Consider the following 11056-nt stretch of genomic DNA (forward strand, 5'->3'; position numbering starts at 1 on the left):
AACAGCCTTATTTATTTTTTAAAATTTGACTTCGTCATCGCATTCCCCTGCAAATTTTACATAAGAAGTTTATTGGACCTTTAAAAAAAAAACTCTAGATTTTAAGTTGGAATATACAAACTTTTTTTTATCGAGCAATGCAATGATCTGAAAGTAAAAAAAAATATTTGAATGGAGAAATTTGGATCGCCTGATTTATAAAAAAAAACATATTCATATTTCTAAATCATTCATTCTCTCATTCTCTTAAATTTTCAAGCTCAACTTCCACCCTGTATTTTGCGGACAACGGTGAATGCAGCAGGTAAATCGGTCGACAGGTCGTAGGTTCAAATCTGGGTTGCAACTGACGCCAGCTTAATCGTTTCATGTTCACAGTCATTGAGAAGTAAACTTGACATCTCAATCTGCCTTCGTAATCCAAGTTAATCCTGGCACCTTATGGTGATTTGTGAGCGTCTTTTGGCCATCTTTACTGCCTTTGTTTCTTTTATTGCGTTAAAGGTCGCCATTCTTTCTCAAAAAGGAAGAGTCAATGCAACAATAAAACACGTTTACTTTGTATCAGTGTGGAATACTCCAGCTTTTTTTTTATTGCGCTGTATATGATTGCTATTCTGGTTATCATTTTTTTTCTCTCAAGTAGAAAACAAAATCACTCAATTATAAATGTATTATATCTTGTACTCTCTCTTGTATAAGCATTCCTGGAATCGTCGCTTCGCGTTTCCTTTTTCGTGTTTTGGAATCGGATTAATATTTAATGGTACGATACCCCTCCAGCTTATGGCTCATGATCCTGCAAACTCCTTGCCTGCCGGTTGAATGTCTCAACTCGTCGTGGTGGTCATCACCACCCACCCACAACTATAGTTTAGCTTCTTTTATGGACCTGTTGCTCTCAAACGGCAAAATTGACGCAAGAATCGAGAGGCGGACTCGATTCAAGCTCTCGTAACGCGAATAGCAAGGTAAAACAATTACTTTAGAAAAGCAAAACAGTTTCTTTGGGTTTTTACAACTATTGTGTGTTTGCGTGGGAACGTGCGCAGTTCTTATGACCAATTGTAGGCTCTCCAAACTCGTCGAGGTGTGTTATTGCTTACTTTAGTATTTAGGTAGTAATGGTACTTTAGATATCGTTCGACGCTTACAATTCTAGTTTCGATTTAATCTTAAGCTCTAGTGTCTTTAAAAGGGATAATGCTGACAGTTTTTTTTTCGAATAAAAGATGTTAAAATAGGAAATGCACACATCACATTTTAGTTGGTCATGATGCGATCTTTCTACGTTTATTTTTTTTTTTCAGCAAAATAAAATCAAATATAGTTCAATCTTAATTCCAGTTTGTTGTAAATTCCCGAAAATAGGCTGCACTTTGTACAGCATAGTGACAAAGTTCTCTCTCGTCCAAATAAAAAAGCATTTCTAAACTTTCAGAAGCAAACACGGGCAAAAGCGCTAAAATTCTACAGTCTCTCTACTTGGCGAATCGTTTGGCTCTCTCTGAACATATGAAACGGCAATCAAATGCTTATCTCAACTTTTCCTTCAGCCAGTCCTCGGTCATTTCGTCCAGCTCGCGAATCTCGTAGTAGCGCGTCAGATCGGCCTCGCGTTGCAGCGCCATCCGCGTTTTGGCGTACAGCATGCACAGCTCCATCTGGGAGTCCCGTGGGGTGTAGAAAATGAAACACATTGGATAGGATACGCGCGCGTCGTCATGTAGCATCTTGTAGCTGTAGATGATGTAGCGCGGCTGGTGGCTCGGCAGCTGCTCTTGCAGGTCCTCCAGCGGGGTGTCCTCGAGCAATTCGTCTACCGTAACCAGCTGCTTTTCGCGGTCGATTTTCACTGAAAAAAAAATGTGATTTTAGAAAACTATGGTAACATTTGAAAAGGCCCAACATACTGATTCTCAGCTAAAGGCTGTATCAAAGCAACAATCTTTAGTATCTTAGCAGCAAATTCATAGAACTGTTTATTTTATTTTTTTCGATAGAAATATAGTTAGGCTGGTCAAGCTTGTTCATATTTTTTACAGGTAACAAAATCAAGTATAATAAATAACACAAATACAACATTTAGTGGCTGTAACTTGAAAACGGTGCACAATATCGAAACTTTTTGTAGAGGAGTGCTCTTTGATTGCAAATTTGATTTAACACTTATTTCACGTCGTATACGTCACGGGACGTTTTGGAAAATCATGATACTTAAAAATGCAAACATTCAAAATTAATTTTGACAAACTTGTGCCAAAGCTCCAATTTTTTTGTCGCCTTAATTTAAGACATGTTAAAAATGTTAAAAACATGTTCAAAAATCATAATTTCAAAAATGTGTTTTGTGTAATTTTTTTGTCGAATTGCATAAAAAAGGTATTTTTGGTTTAGAGTGTCAGTGAGCAGTGATGATAATCCCTACACCAGAATTCCTGAAAGTACAGCGACCGTCACTATACCTTATTAGTTCTCTTCTTTTATCTCGTGCTTGCCAGCAGGAGCATTCTCTTTCTATCACTCCTTCTGTTTTCCTCGTTCACGCACACTCGCCTAAGATTCTTTTGTTTTCCCTGAAAACCGCAATGAAAGAACGCGAGAGGGAGATTGATAAACGACCACGTATTACCTACGTCTCGCTAAACTGCGTTGGCAAATTTTATTTTATTGGAATCAGAGAGAAAACGAGAACGTCACAAGGGATTGTGTAAAAACACGATAGAGACTGGCAATTCTTGGTGCTGAGAATTGCGATTGAAAGTTGGAAGATGAAATTTCGGGCATGTTGAGTTTTGTCGCTGAGAACTGAAAGCTTGATATTTTTACCACACTGGTAGGTAACTATTTCTTTGAGAAGTTCTAAGCATTACCTACAAGTTTGCCCAAGACACCAAATCGATCAGAAAATCCTTTCTTAAGGCTCACAGGGTGACCACTCAAAACCCATTTTCAAATTCCCGACATTAAGCATAAGCATAAGCATAAGCATAGGTGCCCACCCGCAGTTGCTACTCCGTTATTGACCAGGACCTCCAGAAGTTACATCCACGAGCCGTGGAAGATGAGTGGGTGCTATCTTTCCTCGCTTCGCAACTTCTCAAAGGCCCCTATCATGCTGATCAATACCGGCGCCGGCCACGACCAGTGGTAGGGTCACGGGGAAGTGGATGGGAATGTTAGTCCGATACTTGAGTGATAGAGACCGCCCAATCGACTGCTTCTCCGACAAAGTATCACATGAGTTTTGAGGGGTTAGTAGATGGGTATGAGGTCAGGATTCACGAGTGGCAGTGATGTGACCATGAGCATTTTGTTTATCGGTTGAAATTTTTTAAATCTTAGGCAGCCGGCTGCGGAAAGATAGATAAGTGATTATTTAAAATAGTTTATTTTTATCGTACGCGTGCCAGCCGAGCAGTAGTGCTATGGGCTGGACTTATCAGTATATTTTTACTGTTTTTACCATTTAGATAACGCGAGCAAATTTCAAAAATAGTAAATAAATGACGCTTTACTCTTCATAAAATCGATAGTTTGATGTTGGAATAAATTTTTACGATCATTTACGACGAAAATTATCGCGAGAAAACAAAACTGCGCGTCCCCAGAAGCACTGCACTTATGAAGGCATTATTTAATTATTATGACCAATCACCCCATGCACACAAACAGCGACACAAAAGAGACGAAAATTATCACGAGAAAACAGGACTGCGCGTCCTCAGAAGCACTTCACTTATGAAGGCATTCAAACCCATTTTCAAATTCCCGACATTTTCCAGAAACTCAAATAATAGGCATTTCTTACCTAAGAAAGATTTTAAACAAATCAAACTATTGACCATTTTTGTTAAATCAAAAACTTAACTTATACATTTCTTGAGTTCTAAAAAAATACTTCAAAAATTTAAGCAATCGTTAGGGGAAATATACCCATTTTAAGCCTAATAAGCGGTCGTGTTTGAATGATGCTGGATAATCTGGAGTGTTCCATGAAATTTTCTAAAACCAAGTACACCAACGAGTAGAGCAACTTTTTGTGAACATTTCTGTTTATTTTCACTTTTATTAAAAGTTATGCTATTCCTTTTACAAGCATTTAAAAAAAATATTTCAAAAATGCATTCTAATCAGTCGAGTGCATTGGGCCACGCCCATTTCCCTTTTTTCAGCTTAGTTCTTTTTTTCTCCCAGCGCTCTTTTGGATCTGCTTAGTGCTGCCAAAATTGATGAAATTTTAAGCGAACACTCACGAAAAGTAGCATTTATAGAGAAAACTTCTTGGCAACACTGGCTCACTCCAACAGGAGCCGTGGTGGTGTTGGTGGCCACCCTTTGTTCTTTATTTGCCTTCGCTTCTCGGTCGATTTTCTTCAGCCTTCGATTGGAATGGGTATTCAAAATTCAAACGTCAAAAGACTTGGCGCGTTTGTTTTTTAGATGGCGCTTGCTAATTATTTACATGCTTCGGGATTATTTTTCAAGTGAGTGACTAACTAATGTGCAAAAGAACACGTTGCCGGTAGTTGGAAGCAATTTTATATTTTAAGCGCTTTGAAATCGTTAGCGCAAGTGAAAAGATATTGATGGCGACTTTCGTTAAGCAGTTAACCTCTGATCTTGCGTGTGGATGTGTGTGCCCCAAAATGATGAAAAATGGTCTGGCAAAATAGAAATTATGATCAAAAGTGCATTAAATTTGATCTTTTTGGCCAGTAAATGGCATAAATTTACGTGCTTACTCGAGGCGGTGCTGTTGCTGGTAAGTTTATAGCCTAAATAGTATTTTTGGAGCTTTAATCGAGCACCAAACTCTTCATAAGACGAAGATAGGTGTTTGATTAGAAAGGGTATATTTTCCCTATTTTGATTCAGAGTGGAAACATTAACAATGAGTATTTGAAAATTACTTCGTTTCAACTGGAAATGGCAAAAAGTTAATGATAACTGAATTTAAATTATACTCTTAATTTTATTTTATTTTAAATCAAAGAACTCTTAAAGCTTGATTACTGTTTTTATTTTTTCAGAGAATTTAGAAAAATATATAAAAATTGGTTTCTTAAACACGTTTTTACAAAGTTCGTTTTTAATTGTGTAAATTTTATATTGATTTTTTGAATCAATATTAGTTATCAGTATTTAACTGTTATTTTTTTTTTCAATTAAAAACTCAGTTTAATAAGTTTCTATGTTTTTTCACTTATTTTATGCGAATTGTCTGAAAAAACTAATTCTTTAAAAATATTTGCAATAACTTAGATCAAAATTTGTTAGACTTATTTTTTTTAATATATTTTTTTAAAGCGAAATTTCTTTTTTCGTTTTTTTTTTTCATTCTGATCGAACAACGATTTGATTTTATTCGATATCTAAGTTTTCCGATATCTGAAAATTAAGCTTGATCTATAGCAATTTACGCATACTCACAAAAAAGTTCAAGGGAAACAATTCAATTGCCAAATTCAAGTTATTTTTTTTTTCAAATATTCAATCAATGTGACAAAATAAAACAGAATCATTATTTATTATAATTAAAATTCATTTTTCATTAATTTGGTTGTTGTTTTAAGTTAGATGTTAACTCTTTTTTGATAAACAAAAATTAATAAAAAAAAATTGATTCATTAAAAAAATATTATGAATACCTGTGTTAGATGCATCCAATCTTAAATAGATTGAGATAGGAAGAATTGAATGAATTTAATTTCAACATTGTACAAAAGATTACAAAATTGTTCATGACAGAGAAAAATTATTTTCAAACGAGTATGCTCCCGACTTTTCTCGACTATTTGACAAAAAAAAATCGCAAATTCTTAACTTTTTCCCGATATTTGGCGGATTTTGGCGAATTCCCGACTTTCCCGATTTCCCGACTTGAGTGGCCACCCTGGCGGCTCATTTGAATTCCTAGTCGACTATTTTTGGCAATGTCTAATTTAGAAAAACAATGAAATCTTGATTCAGAATGCATCAATAAAAAAAATTATTTTCTACATGTTGTTTGTACATATCGTGAATAATTTTTCAATAATTTTCACTATTTCTGAGATCTATATCTAATATCATCAATGACAGTGTTATTGCTCCAAGAGTGAAAGACAACATCTACGACCTTAAGATACATATATTTGACTATTTTAATAGCCAGTTTGTTTCATGAATTCTTTGATCAGATATTTTTGACAGCAGTAGAAATTTTGAAAAGTTTAACAAGTTGGTTTAGGCCGTTGAAAATATTTTTCAAAGTTTATGTTTTTCAGCACGAGTTGTACATTATTCCAACGAGGCTCTGCCGAAAAACTACATTTGAAGAGGTTTTTTTAAGTGAAAGAAACTTAGCTGTAGGTTAGTCGTTGACTAACAAGTTCTTTACAAAAAATGTCGCCCTCCTTAAACAATTTGGCGCCCCCAGCAGGGCCCAAGAGAAACTGTGCTGCGCCTTCTTGAAAATGATAAAGCGCCCCTCAGGAAGCCCCAGGGCGCCCAAAATGCCATTTTTGCAAAATAATAAAAAGAGCCAAAGGAAGATCAGGGCAGAGCTGTAGGTTAGTCGAGGTTAGTCGTTGAAAAAAAAGGAAGAATCAGGCGTTTTATTTCGCTTCGCGGAATCTTACATTACTATCGCTTATAAATATTTGAGTATTTTTATTAAAAATATTGCCACAGAAATTTTGTATTGAAGGCTGAAAATGCTGTTTAAATTGGTGTACCTATTAGCTCAGAGACGCAAGCAAAAACGATCATGCCCACAAGTTAGCTAATCAACTTGAGAAACTCGATTATTCAAGCGTACAAAATTTAATTACACGCCTAGATACGAACTGATACAGCTTGCAGGCAAATGACTCATTACAAATCAATCCAACAGGATTGTGACTCATCTCGATAATCGCCTGATCCACTTGACATCCAGCAAAAAAAGTGTTTTAGGTATGTACTCACAAATCAGGGCCGTATTAGTGGCATTCCGCCGGAACCGAAACTTGCTAATTTCCTCCTTGGCCTCCGGGCTGATGTCACAGATCTGGGCCTCCGACTAAAACATGTCAAAACAAAATTTGCTTAGGATTTAAAGGGACACTTTCTTTCTTTGTGTTTCTTTTCCGCTGCACGGAAATGACCGTTTAGCGTCAATTATGGCCATCGATTCGGGGCGTCGCGGGGGTCTCTCTCTCTCTCTTACCATTGTTCCGGATGGATGGCAAAACACTGAAAATCGAAACGAAATGCAACCGGCTGATAAGAATTGCGTGAGCCTTCGTCTGTCTGCTGGCGTGATAAAAACTGAATGCCTCTGGAGGAATGAAACAAAAAAAAACAATTCAATAGCGAAAAAATGCCTCTTCTTTATGTTGACGACGGGCTGCTGCGGCTGGCAAACAGAAGATGACGACGTTGCTGGGTGGGGTGTGGTGAGTGTGTGTGGGGGTGGGTGTGTTATGTTGGCTGGAACTGTCAAAACAGAAGGGGAGGAACGAAAGCATAAAAGAAGGAAAACAAAAACTTTGTGAACGTGTTCCGACGGGTGGTGTGCACGGTTAAGAGAGTTTAGTCGTTTTGGAAAAAATCGATTTAAAAGTTGCAAATACCAAATTATTATTAATAAATTCAAATCAAATTCGGTTTTATTGGTGAATAATCAAGATACAATAAGTTCTTTTGAGGTACAAAACAGAGTTTTGGAGTTCCTTTCAGCTGTGTGTTACATCATAATCCATTTTGGAACAGTTATTGCTTGTAAATAAAGGTGTTACCAAGAGTAAGAAAAATTAAGAAAAAAAACTTACTAAACTTGCTAGGAAAAGGGGATAGAAATAGAAAAAGTTATTAAATTAATAAATTCAATTTTTTCTCACAATAAAAATAAATAAATTTAAGTTAAACAACTAAATAAGCTTTATTTTATATACTTTCCAGTAGATATAATAATAATAATACATAATCAACGTTTACTTGCTAGACCATATAATTTTATCCGAAAACACAATCTCCTTGAAGATACTGTCCTGCTTGTCGTGGCTCACCGTCGTCTTCTTGGACACGATCGCGTCGTGCACCTTTTCCTTGACCTCGTTGGCCTTAAAATCGCTCCTCAGGTAGAACAACCGCACCACGTGATCCTCCGTCAGCGACGGATAGCTCGACAGCAGCGTGTGCAGATCCAGCACCAACATTTCGGCGTCACACGAAAGCAACGAGGCCAGGTTGGAAATGACATCGATCGGGGAATCACTCGAGGAAACGTTCGGCGCCACCTTCTCGAAGAACACCTTTATTTGCTTGGTCTCTTTGACGATCTTTTTCGCTAGGATTTCACACTCCTGCCGAGGTTTGCTGAGGCGCTTCGACAGCATTGCCCGGATGTACCGCTTGGCGACCATGCGCTGGGCCTCGCCGATTACGTACTCAAAGTTTGTCGAGCGCAGGTGGTTGTAGTCCTGGAAGTAATCCTCGAGCGTGACGCAGATCGTATCGACTGAAACCGACGTGCCAACCCATTTAACCGTAAACAGATCGTTAAAGTGAACCTCCAGATCCAGAAACGCTTCCTCCAGCAGAAACAGACCAGCTTCATCCCGCAGCTTCTGGTAAGTGTCCAACAGTCGGCTAAACTCCTCGTAATGCTGAGGCTTCGACTTGGGCCAGTAAAGCTGCTTCATCTGCTGCGCCAGCTCGATCATCTGGGCACAATTGTTGACGATCGTAATGATATGCTGCGTAAAGAACGGCGCCTGGCTACGATCCCGGAAGTGCCTTTCCTTGTACTCGATGATCGCACCACGATAGTTGTGCCCGTACTTGATCACCTGCTGGATGCTCAAAATCAACGCGTTAAACGTCAAATCCGAGTGGATCGTGTTCGTAACTTGCAGATTCTGATCAATCATCTGGAATATGATAACCGGTGCCGAAGTGTGGTAATACTGGTCCGCCGAATCCGCCGGAACGCCATTGATCCAGTCCGCCTTTTCCGTTTCCAGCGTTTTCGTCATCCAGTCCTGGTAGTTCCTTTCCATCGTGCGCAGATAGGCCGTCTCCATCTCTTTGAGCACCTGCACGCTAACAAGCGGACCAACGTCGGCCAGATCGATCTGCAGATCCGGGTGCTGCATGAGCTCCCGCCCCGGGTAAGTGTTCATGATCCAGGACAGAATGGTCACAAACTCGTTGCCTTCGAGACCCATCTGGATGAGCTCTTCCAGCTGAAAAGAAGCGATATTCTCAAATAAATTTCATTCAAAACAACCTCAAAAACCTACATATTTCGACAGCGCATTGTGGTACATGCTGACGTACTCCTTCAGAATGTTAAAATGCGGCGGAAAGCACGGCACGCACAACGACTTGACCACGCGCAAATCCTCCAGCACAAACTGCCGCGTCAGCTCCAAATCCCGCACCAGCCACAACTTGTTATCCGCTCGTTCCTCCAGCTTCGATCCCTCAATCCGCTGCACCACGCTTTCATTCAGCACCTCCAGCGCCTTCTTGCGCCACTCCTTCGGCCTCCCCGGCGGAATAAACCCACTTTGCTTCTGCTGCTGCAGCGCAAACGCGTCCGCCTTCTCTTCGCGCTCAATTATCCGCAACGCCGTCACAATCACCGTCGGTTCCTTCCGCACAGTATTCAGTGTGCGCTGCAATATCAACCGAATCTTCTTCTCCAACGTCGCCGAAACCGTCTCGACCTTCTCAAAGTACCGCTTCAGCGTAATTTTATCATGCGCATTTTGCTTCGGTAATTTGTGCAGCTCAAACAGCAAATCATCCCGGGAATTTTCCAAATCCGACAGACACTGGTGCGCGTGCAGCAGCTTGTCCTCCTCGATCCACTGCATCGTCTTCGCCACACTTGACTGCACCGTAAAGATGTGCTTCAAATTCTCCATCGCCGTCATGTACTGCGAGTGTTTCGCATTCTCATCCCGAACCGCCTCGAGCGCGTCGTAAATGGCTGGAACGTTCGTCAGCTGGGCGATGGCCGCCTTGCTTTGCTCGTCCACCTCCTTGATGTCCTCGGTGGCCGCCAGCAGCTTCGTCACGCCCACCTTCACGTCGTCGGTTTGGTTCTGCATGCAAGTCTTCAGCATCGCTTCGATCGAAACTTTTTTGCGGTAGACACGGTGCCGATACTGTTCCACCTTTTCCAGCTGTCCCGGCCGCTGGAACATGTTTTTTATTTCCTTGATGGCCGCTTGGCGGGCCTCTTCGTCGATTTGTTTTAGGTCCATGGTTTAAACGCAGAAATTTTGACTAAAATAGTGGAAAACACGAAAAATCGGGAGGATTTGCAAAACTTTTTCACTTTTTTAACATAACTGTCAACTATGTGACGTAAACAAAATGGAACACGTTCATAAAACATTTTATACACGAAAATTGAGAATGCTTAAATTGATGTTTTTGCGTTATTTCCAGCAAAACAATTTAAATAGGCCAATGTGGACTGCTTGAGCTTGAGTTAAATTCTTGAATTCTTAAATTCTCAAATCTAGATTAAATTTTCAAAACAACCTATCCCTCATGGGTTTCCTATGCAGATAGGGCCTTTTGAAAATTTAATCGAGAAATCTAGATTAATTGGAGCCTAACATTTCAAAAGGGCACAAAACTTTTGTAAACAATAGTGTATCCCTTTCACTCAAATGACAGTTTGCATAAGGTGTGAGAGGGATACACTCTTGTTTACAAAAGTTTTGTGCCCTAATAAAATGGAAAGCACGAATTTTTCATAACAACCTTTCTTTAATGGGTTTCCTATGCAGATAGGACCTATTAAAACTGTAATCGATAAATTCTTAAATTCTTAAATTCTTTAATTCTTAAATTCTTAAATTCTTAAATTCTTAAATTCTTAAATTCTTAAATTCTTAAATTCTTAAATTCTTAAATTCTTAAATTCTTAAGGGTGCACAGCAACGAAGGAAGTTGTTGTCTTCTTATTTCAAAATTGTCAAACTTACGGACCCAATCCTGCAACATCGAGATTGTAAAATTGGCCAAACTTTGTTGTAAATTACTTTGTGGACAGTACTTTAGGGGATGA

The 11056-nt window shown here is 39.1% G+C and overlaps 2 protein-coding genes across 2 annotated transcripts; both read right to left on the reverse strand.

Annotated features, from left to right (window-relative positions):
* Positions 1-558: 558 nt before the first annotated feature.
* On the reverse strand, positions 559-7426 carry LOC6040012 (glia maturation factor gamma). The gene is made up of 3 exons (XM_001849435.2): positions 7193-7426; positions 6952-7045; positions 559-1855 (listed from the first exon to the last, which is right to left on the reverse strand). Exons 1-3 carry the CDS (start codon positions 7193-7195, stop codon positions 1536-1538), a joined length of 417 nt encoding a protein of 138 aa, XP_001849487.1. The 5' UTR covers positions 7196-7426; the 3' UTR covers positions 559-1535.
* A 531-nt stretch (positions 7427-7957) lies between these two features.
* Positions 7958-10336, reverse strand: LOC6040013 (exocyst complex component 3). Its single transcript, XM_038256462.1, has 2 exons — positions 9270-10336; positions 7958-9212 (listed from the first exon to the last, which is right to left on the reverse strand). Exons 1-2 carry the CDS (start codon positions 10239-10241, stop codon positions 7959-7961), a joined length of 2226 nt encoding a protein of 741 aa, XP_038112390.1. The 5' UTR covers positions 10242-10336; the 3' UTR covers position 7958.
* Positions 10337-11056: the final 720 nt, after the last annotated feature.

Source organism: Culex quinquefasciatus, chromosome 2 (genome assembly GCF_015732765.1).
Source record: "Culex quinquefasciatus strain JHB chromosome 2, VPISU_Cqui_1.0_pri_paternal, whole genome shotgun sequence".
Classification (NCBI taxonomy): Eukaryota; Metazoa; Arthropoda; class Insecta; order Diptera; family Culicidae; genus Culex; species Culex quinquefasciatus.